Consider the following 11,901-nt stretch of genomic DNA (forward strand, 5'->3'; position numbering starts at 1 on the left):
AGTGGGTATTCACCCACGAAAGCTCATGCTCCAATACATCTGTTAGTCTATAAGGTGCCACAGGACTTTTTGCTGTGCAGGACATCCCACAGCTGGCCCTGATTTTTGAAGTTGCCCCATAGTCCCACATGGCCTTTGGAAAGTCCCGGGGTCGTATGGGGTGGGGGATCAGGTCAGTGTTCCCACCGGCGGATGCTGTCTGTTTCTGTGGCAGGGCCCCATTAGGGCTGGGACGTGCCCCTTTGTTGTTGCCTGCCCTGGTTTGGGAACACTGAGCGGAGCAGCTGTGTGTTGGGGGAGGGGTTGAGGCTCCTTGCCTGTGGCTCAGCACACATCTGGCACTGCGGAGAGCTCGTTATTAAACCTGCGGCTGCAGAACATTGCGCCCCTCCCACCCCGAACCCTGCCTTGATTTCCCCACCACACTGACAACATGCTGCAAAAATCACGTGGAGGGGTCTGGGCTGAGAAACAGCTTGTTTGAAATGGCCAGGGTATGATCGGAGATTGCACATCCCCATATGACTGAGTCATTAAGAGCAGCTGCCCCAGAAATCTGAATCACTGCAAGGGGGTAGGGTGGTGGGGTGAGAGGAAAGGGGAGCAACACTGTATCCTCTCCCAGACAGGACCTGGGAGGGATCAGGCTGAAATCGGTCTGTGCCCTGGCTGCCATAGTGAGGATTCTGCAAGGAAACTGTGCTTTAATAGTGCAGGGGGTTGGCAAACCCTCCCCGCTCCTAACAAAACATGTGGCCTAGGCCCTCGCCCAGGGCGGGGTGCCCATGGGACCCCACGAGGGGTCACTAAGCAGGGCCAGGCCCCTCATTGCAAGGCTCACTGCCGCTGCTGCAGAGACCTGTGGACCCTGCTTCGCCTTCCCCTCTAATCTGTCCTCCGGCCCTTGCCGTCGCCCGGCCTTGAGGGAGGGGCGGGGCGTGGGCTGTGGCAGCCCGAAGATGGCGGCGGCTCCGGCGGGGAGCGCGGCCGATGCCCAGGCGCGGTTCGGCCGCTCGGTGAAGGGGCTGTTGATCGACAGGGTGACCGGCTGCGGCACTGACGTGATCGCCCTCACCAAGCAGGTGCTGAAAGGCTCGCGGAGCTCCGAGGTGAGGGCCCGCCGCCGGGACTACAACCCCCAGCATGCAGCGCGCCAGCCGCGGGGTGTGCTGGGAAGTGTAGTCCGGCCGGGGGGATGCTCCAAGGGGGCCGGGGCTTGTGGGCTCTGGGTCCAGCCGGAGCCGGGTCAGAATGTCACGTCGCTGCCTTGCGCTGCGGGACGCTCCCAGCGGGGCTTGGGCGGAGCGGTGCATGCTGGGAACTGCCCCCAGCCTGAGAAGGGGGCTGAGGTCTGGAGCGACCTGCTCCCCTCCCTGGTCTCGTCCCCCCTCTCCGCTCCCAGCACCCTGGGCATCCCTGCAGCGGATGGGGGCCCAGCGGGTGTCCCCTTGCGAGCTGCGCCCAGGTCGTGCCCCGTCAGTGGAGCCCCCCCCCCAGCCCCATGGGGCTGCCCCAGCAACCCATCCCAATCGGAGGGGTCGCGTGTAACTAAAATCTCCCAGCGAAACATCCTTGGGGATTAATACAGCTCGTGTGTGTTTGATACAGGCCCTGACCTGGAGCCTTCGGCCCCGGGCGCAGTCACTCTGCCCCCTCCTTGGTCAGAGCATAATCTGCTGTGTGGACACGGCACAGGGGATGAATGAGAACCTGATGTGGGTGCGGGGTGCGGACTCAGAATGCACATGGACAGTCTTAACCTCTGGAAATCCTCTCCGGAGCTGGCCAGTGTGTTGGAGACCTGGAGGGTGGCCTTCCTCAAATCCCAAAAGTTAGGGAGTGGAAAATACTTCTGGACCCTGAGATGGCAGATCCCCAAGTCCCGCATACCCCCTATGTAGTAAAACAGGTTTTTACCGCAGAACCATTGTGGAGTGCACTGGCTGCTGCATTTGCCTACGCCATCACTGTCACTGCTGACACCGTATCTCACTGTAAAACGCATTGTTACCTCTTTCATGAAAGATGCTGCAGGAAACCCAGTTCTCTGCTAGTCTGTTTCATCCAAGGAATGAGCGTTGCAGAGATAATTCCAAAAGAAACCCAATGAAGTGAATTCCCAATTAAATCAGTTCTGTGTGCAGATCTGTTGAGTGGCAGCCACAAGAAATCCCTGGTGGCCTGGGACTTCTGACTGCAGTTTGTATGTCTGTTTTTCAGCTCCTGGGTCATGCTGCTAGAAACATGGTGATGCAAGAAGATGCCATCCTGCACTCGGAAGATGTAAGGAACGTTTATCTGCTGAAGTAATGGCATTTCTGATTAATAGGAAGCGCTGGATTTTGGCCCAGAGAGTGGGGCTGCAAGGCAGTGCATCCTACTCATCAGTGCAGAATATGGAAGGGGAATCTTGTGGCTTAAGTACAGATCTAGGAGTCTTAAAAATGGCCATACTGGGTCAGACCAGTGGTCCATCTAGCCCAGTATCCTGTCTCCCAACAGCGGCCAATGCCAGGTGCCCCAAAGGGAATGAACAGAACAGGGAATCAAGTGATTCATCCTCTGTCACCCATTTCCAGCTTCTGGCAAACAGAGGCTGGGGACACTTCATAGCATGGTTTTTGAGATCTGGGTTCTGTTTCTGGCTCTGCTGGAGATTTCCTGTGTGAACTTGGGCATGTCATTTATGGCCTAATTTCAGGAGGTGCTGAGCACGCACAGCTCCCACTGAAGTCAGTGAAAATCAAGCACTTACTCTCTCCAGGCCTTAGTTTCCTTATCTGTAAAATGGTGATAATGTCCCCTGACCTCTCAGGGGCGGTGTTAAGCTCAGTTCCCTGGGGCTTGCAAAGCACTCTGAGATCATGGCCTGGCCGGTGCTATAGAAGTGCAGATTATTACTATTTTGTTGTAGTGTAATTCTTTCTGATAGAGCTCACTATAGGCCAGTCTTTCACTGGTGCCGTGGGATGGGCTTACTACATCTAGGAATTCTTCGCCAAACTTGCCAGCTATGATTTCTTGAAATGCAGAGGCAAAACTGGGGGGTTCCCCTGAAGCTCACAACACCAGAATCCTTTGTAATAGACACAGGTGCTTGGATCTTAGGAGCAGTAATAGTTGTGCTGCACCATGTCTGTGCTGAGTTATCCCATTACTGAAGGGCTTCAAAGTCTTTATTATTGTGGCACACTTTTTAGCTTACCCTCAGCAGATTTATATTTCAACTGCTGTTGGCCCGTGGCTCGTTATGTTTCATGACACTGACGGATGAGTAAAGTCCTGAAGTGAAATTTGCTAGATCAGGTAGAAATGACCCGATTGCTGTTTTCTGGACTTGTTTACTCTCTCACATCCCTATGGGAGAATATTTGCTGTCAGGGGAGGCAGCTCCCATCAGTAGTATTCCAGGATCAGTGAGCTTGTCCTTTCAAGGTCAAAAGGACCAGGCAAGAAGCAGTGGCCTGAAGCTAATGCAGGAGATGTTTAGTTCTGAACAACACAAGTCTCTGGGCAGTGGATTAGACTCACAAGGGAGCTGGTCAAGGCACTAGCACAGCAGAGATTTGAGAGCAGGTTGGATACAATGTTAGTAGGAATGATGTGGTGTTTAACAGGGCTGAACGCAAGGGGTCAGGCTGAGGAGTGCAAGGTGCCTTTCTTTGCCCTTGCCTCCTCTAACAGAAACATGTAGCAACGTGTGTTTGTATTTTTTAAAATCCTACCAAAATACGACCCTTCCCTGCATCCTGGGGAGAGAATGAGAGAACAAACCACACAAGGGAGATGTCAGTCCCATCACTTAATGCACTAGTGGAAAGTGTTCAGGTGCTGCGGAGATGAGCGCGGCATAAGAGCCTGAAAAGAACAGACGAGAAATGGTCTTTTGGGGGTTATTTGTGATCGTCGCTCAAGAGCTCCCCTGAGGTAGCTGTGTTTCAGGGTGAGTGAGGTGAACAATTCCTGCGCAGCCTATAAGCTCCATTGGGTTGCAATGTGGGGTGGGGAGGGGGGAAAAGCCGCCGCAGGAATATGCAGGTTGTCGTCATTCTAGAACAGCTCATACTAATTCTGCTGAGAGAGAATGTCAGTAATTCCTCCTTTTGTGCTTTGCAGAGTCTAAGGAAGATGGCTATCATAACCACTCATCTCCAGTACCAGTAAGTAGGGGGTAGTGGGTACTCTGGGTGTTGGGGGCTGATCTCCTAGAAACCCCTTTCATTCCCCTTAAAGGCCTAACATAGTGGTGGCTTTGCATGGAGCCTGGCCTGAGCGCTGGCCAAAATGGGGCATTCCAGCAGGAGGGAGGGCTCCTGTCCCCCACTCTGCTGGGACTGAGCAGGCCGTGGTTTGGAATCCTCTGTCGCCAGCTCACCATGCTGGCCTATAGTTTGTTAAAGGGGCACTGTTCAGATTAAAAAATATTGCAAGGTCCCTTTCGGTGTTAAGCTACGTGAGCCGTTGTCCCTTGAACTAGTCACATGGGATAAAGCATACAAGTGCCAGCAAAAAATCTTCATATTCAACACGATGCTTTCCAGCGCTAGGCTGCCAGTTTGCATTCTGTCCAGAACACTAGTCACCTGTAGTCGTCCCCATGTGATGGCTGTTTGGTGGGTGTGAGACATGAGGTGATGAGTCTCCATCAAGTTCCTAGTGGGTTGAGGGTGTCCGCACACAGACACACACACACACCCCTTAGCAATTAGCTGAGGAATAGGTCATGGAGACAGGACTCCCCTCTCACCTGAAGAGGTTGTCCTCCAGGTCAGGGTTGAGACCTGGTGCCCTGCTGCTGCCCATGCTGGACCTGTTCTAAAGACAAATTGATGGTTTCAGTTTTCGGAGCTGTCAGTCAAGCCCCTTTTACCAGCTCATAATTAGCCCTGTTGCTCTTTTTTCCAACAATACCTTTTCTCTTTTCTTCTTTCCTCATCTAGACAAGAAGCTATCCAGAAGAAGTGAGTATAGCCTGTTTATTGGCCGATTTATTATGCTTACACCTCTCTTGCTAACTCTCAGCAGATAGTCCATGCTGATTCTCTCTCATAGTTTGCATGATGCCTGGCTGGGTTTTCTACTTACAGCAAGTAAATCTGCAATGACATGAAGGCAGCATGTCCCAGCAATGGTGTGATGTTTTCTTTTCTCCAGAGGAAGTTGAATGTGGCCCCACGGTACAAGGAAGGGAACAATCCGCTCATAAACTTAGCAGTGTCACACCAGGTCATTGCTTGGATAAGGAACCTCCAAGGAAGACTCAGGGTGCTGCAGGAAGTCATGTTGATGACTCATTAGGGGGTGATCTTTCCTCTCCCGGGGATGCTGTACTGTTAGTGGGGCTATGGATGAGATATAACACCAAGGCACTGGATTGCTCATGGTCACTAAAGATTCCATTGTGCTTTTTGCAGGAGTCGGGTGTTCGTCCTAGTATCCTGGCCAAGTTCCTATCTCACCATGGTATCTTAGCAGCAGTGTGAGGGCAGAAAGGGGGGAAAATGCAAGGGACATTTTGGAATGGAAAAGTACTTTTTGTTTTAAATTTTTTCATTGCAAAAATGAAAAAAAAATCCTGAAATTCTGAATGAAACAACATTTTTCTTTTAAAACTTGTTATGAAAAAAAGTTTAAATTGCCACCAACCCTACTCATTCTCTCTGCAACTAGTAGTTTGGTTTCTGAAGTCCTTTGTGATCCTTCCAAATGAAATGCACTAGGCATCCTGAGCCAGATCCTGTTTGCTCTTTATTCCACGCTCGGGGTCCAGTGTAGCCCTGGCATAAGCGGATGGAGCCCTTGTTGCCTCCTGGGTGCATTGTGCCCACTTGTATCAGGGCTCAATTTAGTCCCCCTGCCTGACATTCAGCCTCTCAGCAGGGTTTAAGTAGAATATTCAGATCACTTGGGATCTTTGTAACTGTTCCTCACTCACCAGACTATTTCTGATCTGTGATGGTTTCTGAGCAAAAGGAAAGCTTTGCTCTGTGCTTGTAGATGTGCTGAGTTCTTTTGGCTTTGGTCCAGTCACATGCTTTGCAGACAACTCGCCTTGGTGATGGCATGGGAGATGGGTTGGATGATTCAGAGATTCTAAGGCTAGAAGGGACCAATTTGATTATCTAGTCCAGGGGTGGACAAACTACAGCCCGCAGGCCAGATCCGGCCCCTCAGGGCTTTGGATCTGGCCCGCGGGATTGCCCGCCATGGGCCCCACGCCGCTGTCAGAAGTGGCCGGCACCACGTCCCTGCAGCCCCCGGGTTGGGGGGCAGAGGGCTCCGTTGCCCTTGCCTTTAGGCACTGCCCCCTGCAGTTCCCATTGGCTAGGAATGGGGAACCACGGCCAATGGGAGCTTCGGGGGAGGTATCTGGAGGCATGGCAAGGGCAGCGGATGCGGAGCCCTCCACTCCTCCTCCTCCAGGGGCCGCAGCGCTTCCTGGAGCGGCGCTAGGCCAGAGCCTGAACCCCTCCTGCATCCTGCCCCCCAACTCCCTGCCCTGAGCCCCCTCCTGCACCCCAACACCCTGCCCTGAGCTCCCTGCCGCACCCCAACCCCCTGCCCTGAGCCCCCTCCCACACCTCCTCCCGCACCCCAACCCTGCCCCAGCCCTGCATACAATTTCCCCACCCAGATGTGGCCCTCGGCCCAAAAAGTTTGCCCACCCCGATCTAGTCTGACCTCCTGTATAACACAGGCCACAGAACTTCCCCAAAACAATTCCGAGAGCAGAAAAACATCCTATCTTGATTTAAAAATTGTCAGTGATGGAGAATCCACCACGATCCTTGGTAAATTGTTCCAATGGTTAATTACACTCACTGTTAGACATTTATGTCTTATTTCTAGTCTAAATTTGTCTAGCTTCAACTTCCAGCTGTTGGATCACATTATACCTTCCTCTGCTAGATTGAAGAGCCCGTTATTAGATATTTGTTCCCCATGTGGATACTTATAGATGGTGATTGTCACCCCTTAACCTTCTCCTTGTTAAGCTAAACAGATTAAGCTCTTTGAGACTATAAGGCATGTTTTCTAATCCTTTCGCCATTCTCATGGCTCCTGTCTGATTCTCAAGGTATTTTCCCCTCCTAACTTCTCTAACAGAGCAGTTCTGTTCCCTCACACACAAGTGGTACTGGCATGTGCATCTGTTTAGGAACCAAAACACAGAGATTTGGAGAGCTGATCTGACATTGAACACTTCCTTTTGTCTGGTCCCCAGCGTCGAGCATTCATCAAATCTGCAGGACCAGCTGAGGCACCTTCTGAAATGAAGCGGGAGAAGCGAAATACCCAGCACACCTAGCGAGAGCTGATGGGATGACCTGTGTCAGTGGAGCTCCAGAGTCTCTTCCTGCTTCAGCAGTTACATTGCAAGGCTGAGCTGTGCTGAAAGTCAGTTGTGAAAATGCAGTGTGTGTGTTACTGAACATGCAGGGCTGTGGATAGGCATGGGACGGCTCTGTAACCTGCTCATCACAAGCTCTCCCTATACTGAAGGCTAGATCACTTGCTTGCGCTTAATTTAAAGCAGACTTTACCAAAACCTTCCAGTGACTAACACTTTTCATGTCCATTTTCTTTTCTGCGCAATGTACTATTTGAAGAGCTGTTTTCCTCTCCCCAAGGCATTGTGCCGGTTCAGCTAATGAATCAAAGGCAACGTGTGTTATTATTTATATTCAGCCCAATGCCAAACACATGACTTAGGTTCCATTGAAACCCGTATGGCTTTCCTGGGCCCTCTGCTCTAGGGTGAATTCCCCCCTTGTCAATAATTTCTGCTGAATATGGACCTGTTCTTCACAGAATTAACTGGAGTGGTGACGGAGATGCACTGCCCAACAGCTTGAGTTGCATGGTTCCAGCGTTCTTCAAACAAGGTTACATTCCCCACCCCCAAAGTACAGAAAGTAGGGCCAGCATTTCCACATGGGAACCTACATTCACATTTTGACATGTAAACAATCATCCTTTTTTTTCCGGAGAATCGAGCCACCACCACTACCAGTTTGGTCAGTGCGCACATCATCTTTGAAAATCAGTTGCTTAAATATGGCTATAGGTACCTAATTTGAGCCAGAATTTTCAAACCCAGGTGTGTAGGTACATAAAGCATGTGATGACTTGCCTGGTCCTTTGTCACCAGAGTGTCATGAGTGTCATTAGCACTGTGCTGTTCCTTTGTCACCTGCCCAATAGGGTGTCTGTTTCATGAATGTCATTAGCACTGTACTGTTCCTTAGTTTCTGTGTATAATGTAAAGCAGGGGGTTGGAATGTTATATCTCTTGCCAATACATCTGCTGTCTGTTTTGGCCTTCAACTGCATTCCTCCTATTTCATTGCTGTTATGGCTCTTGATTAAGCAGCCTTGGATTCATTATGTAACTGTGTACAGAATCAGTAAACTATTCAGATATACAGCTGTGAGGTACTAATAGTGTGTTTAAAGGATGCCATCAATGGACCTGCTTCCATTAAAGTCAGTGGCAAAGCTCCCATTGACTTTAATTTGGGCCCAAGACAAATATGCTGTATGGTGGTTGCTGGTTTTTTTGTATATTGCTTTCCCATGTCACTAATAGCCTCTCCACTTACTCATCGGAGAAGCACTTTATTCACTGAGTGTGCTTGTCATCACTTTTTAAAATTGCATGCAGCTTGATCAGTGAGATGAGATGAAATATTTCTATGTGATGATGTTTCTATAGAGAGAGACAAGACCTGCTTCTAGGGGGGAACAAGACAAGCTTTCGAGCTATGGAGACGGGGTGCTGGAACAAGGAGCTGAGAGTCATTGAACCAAACTGTAAACCCTGTACATCATGGAAATCACTTCAAGCCAGGGGATGCTGCAGCACCCCTAGTTCCAGCACCTATGTATGCAGAGCTTTCCTTTGGGTCTGTTTCAAAAGTCAGTTTCACTTGTGAGTCTCCTGCACAATGCAGTGCAGTTAGGTTGGGCTTTCCACATGGCAGAGGAAGGTTTAAAAAACACACGTGCTGTTTTGATTGTTTGTTTGTTTTTTAATTCTGAGATTTATATTCCTATTTAGATATTTTTTATCTCTTTTTTAATACAAAGCCTATAGTGAGGGTGTCATTACAGTACAGTGCTGTAGATAGCTGCTGAGGAGGACTAGTCCAGAGGATGCTGTCAGATCCAATGGCCCAAATAGGTTGACAGTTAGTGCTATATGTTGTATTTTGTTTGCTCCTTCTGCACATGGTGTGTTAGGTTAATTGTTAAGAAAAGTCCAGAGAGGAATTTAAAAATAGCTGGGTTTTATGCAGCGCTAAATTCAGTTGCACCAGCAGGCATATTCTGATTTGTTCCAGAGCATCACCTGCATCCCTTGGATGATATTGAATGATGCACACTTGACCAATGGAAACCATTATTAGAACAAACTCATTGGCTAATCAGTGATCCTGAGCAGGATGCTTACCTAGCAACTACTGAGAGCAGATTAACCTTTCCTTGGGCCTCTGACACACCACAGCTCATTCAGCATTCTGCCCTTAGAATCATAGAATATCAGGGTTGGAAGGGACCTCGGGAGGTCATCTAGTCCAACCCCCTGCTCAAAGCAGGACCAATCCCCAACTAAATCATCCCAGCCAGGGCTTTGTCAAGCCAGGCCTTAAAAACCTCTAAGGAAGGAGATTCCACCACCTCCCTAGGTAACCCATTCCAGTGCTTCACCCCCCTCCTAGTGAAAAAGTTTTTCCTAATATCCAACTTAAACCTCCAGCACTGCAACTTGAGACCATTACTCCTTGTTCTGTCATCTGGTACCACTGAGAACAGTCTAGATCCATCCTCTTTGGAACCCTCCCTTTCATGTAGTTGAAAGCAGCTATCAAATCCCCCCTCATTCTTCTCTTCTGCAGACTAAACAATCCCAGTTCCCTCAGCCTCTCCTCATAAGCCATGTGTTTCAGCCCCCTAATAATTTTTGTTGCCCTCCGCTGGACTCTTTCCAATTTTTCCACATCCTTCTTGTAGTGTGGGGCCCGAAACTGGACACAGTACTCCAGATGTGGCCTCACCAGTGCCACACCTGGTTAACTCCAGTGGCCTAACTGGGAGCTGTGCATGCAGATCTGAGAGGAGAATTTAGCTCCAAGTCCCTAGAAGTGCTGACACCTGCTTTTTTAAACCGAAAATTATCTTGACTCCTACTAAAACTGCAACAGCTGCTGCCCTGAAATTCCAGACCCTAGGCAGGCTAATTATTGAATGTGGAGGTCAAGGACTTTCCTTCACCAATTTCCCCTTGCAGTGTTTCTCCCCATGCCAGGGAGCTCTGTGTGCTGCCCCTGCCTGCAGATACCACCCCTGCAACTCCCATTGGCTGCAGTTCCCCCCTGCAGCGGTCCCGGGCCACATGCTGCCACCCATTCCCCCCCAGCACCAGCAGGATTCCCAGGCCACGTGCTGCCCCTGCCTCCCCCCAACATCAGCAGGGGTTCCAGGTTGCGTGCCACCACCTGCCTCCCCCCCATTACTCGTGGTGCCCCCAGACTGCCCCCACAGAGCACCCGCAGCCCCTTGGCCCTAGTTTTAGTCAGGGGTATATAGTACAAGTCATTGACAGGTCATGGGCCGTGAATTTTTGTTTACTGCCTGTGACCTGTCCATGACTTTTACTAAAAATACCCATGACTAAAACGTAACCTTGATCATGAGTCACGGTGCCAGGAGGGACCCCCCAAAAAATGGGGGAAGGGAAAGGGAGACTTGAAACTGAAGTCTTCCAGAAACTGAGGGACAGGCTTACTATTTCAACTGCTGTTACGTCATTGAGTATGTGGTTATTCTATTAAATGAACTTTTTGATTATTTTTACCCCCAAGCAGGTCTCTGTTGTGCAAACTGTTGGGATGTGTGTACCAAAGTAAACTGGTATCTGAGGGCTGGTTTCACACCTTCAGGGATGATGACCTGGAGGGGAAAAGTTTGAGGGTCTGGCAGTTAAGAACATGGAAGGTCAAATTTGGGGAGACCTGGGATTAAGGGCTGTTGGTGTTACCCTACAAGGAATAATGAGGCTGCTGGACATCAGGGTGAGACCTTTTGCTTGTGGGCTGGCTACTGGGATCTGAGCCATAGTTGCATTAAGGCACCCCAGGGTTACAGGGCAGGTGCTGACAGAACCCTTTATGTGTCTGGGTGATCTCCAAACTGTCACATGCCTGTTGGCTCCAAGGTGCTACATCACCACCACCACCTTTCCAGTAGATGAGAACTGGATTCCCTCCAGACACCATCACCAGAGTTCCTAACTCAGCCATGGCATCATTGCAAAGCACCACAGGCTGCTTCATTGCCTGGGGTGAATGTGCTTCCTATGCTGGCCCAGGAAACCAGCGCCCCAGGCTGGGATCTCCTCGGTGTGCTCTGGGGAGTGAAGAATAGGGTCGCTGGGCCAGCCCTTCCCGCTGAATCCTGCCCTTGGGTGCCTGGCGGTGGCTGGGGCCTAAGGTCACATGGTCCCAATTCCCCAATGACTCACACTGAAGCCAGGGGCGGGGGTCATGGGAGGGGAGTGCAGAATGGGCCCCTTGCCGGGGGGGGAGGGGGCGAGCCCAGAGCCCGCCAAGCATGTGCCCTGCTGTGCTGCAGCTGGAGCGGGTGGGGTCTGCTGGGGGCACAAGGAACCACATCACTGCATGGCACGTGGCAGCCTTGGCACGGCGCTCACTGAGCTGGACAGCCCAGCGTGTGGGGCTGGGCGAGTCTGGGGGGAATGAGGGGCAAGGGGGTGGGGTTGGGGCAGGGTGAGTGAACAGAGGGGTGGGGCTGAGAAGGGGTGGGGTGGGATGGGGTGAGGGAACAGAGGCGGGGCTGGGAAGGGGTGGGGTGGGGTGAGGGAAGAGGGGCGGGGCTGGG

The 11,901-nt window shown here is 50.9% G+C and overlaps 1 protein-coding gene across 2 annotated transcripts; it reads left to right on the top strand.

The window, feature by feature from the left end:
• Positions 1-587: 587 nt before the first annotated feature.
• On the top strand, positions 588-9,260 carry BORCS7 (BLOC-1 related complex subunit 7). 2 transcript variants are annotated; one of them, XM_039546075.1, is made up of 5 exons: positions 588-1,082; positions 2,221-2,283; positions 4,117-4,160; positions 4,941-4,961; positions 7,226-9,260. In XM_039546075.1, exons 1-5 carry the CDS (start codon positions 786-788, stop codon positions 7,275-7,277), a joined length of 477 nt encoding a protein of 158 aa, XP_039402009.1. In that variant the 5' UTR covers positions 588-785; the 3' UTR covers positions 7,278-9,260. The 2 variants fall into 2 exon arrangements, with proteins under 2 accessions (XP_039402009.1, XP_039402008.1); XM_039546074.1 differs by having other exon boundaries at positions 592-1,109.
• Positions 9,261-11,901: the final 2,641 nt, after the last annotated feature.

This window comes from Mauremys reevesii, linkage group 7, assembly GCF_016161935.1.
Source record: "Mauremys reevesii isolate NIE-2019 linkage group 7, ASM1616193v1, whole genome shotgun sequence".
Lineage (NCBI taxonomy): Eukaryota > Metazoa > Chordata > Testudines > Geoemydidae > Mauremys > Mauremys reevesii.

Excerpts from the sequence above, each read along its gene's own strand:
- BORCS7 (XM_039546074.1), top strand. The coding sequence starts at position 786 with ATGGGACCCCACGAGGGGTCACTAAGCAGGGCCAGGCCCCTCATTGCA. Across the intron at positions 1,110-2,220 it reads AAGGCTCGCGGAGCTCCGAG|CTCCTGGGTCATGCTGCTAG; the intron begins GTGAGGGCCCGC and ends TCTGTTTTTCAG. Across the intron at positions 4,962-7,225 it reads CAAGAAGCTATCCAGAAGAA|CGTCGAGCATTCATCAAATC; the intron begins GTGAGTATAGCC and ends TCTGGTCCCCAG.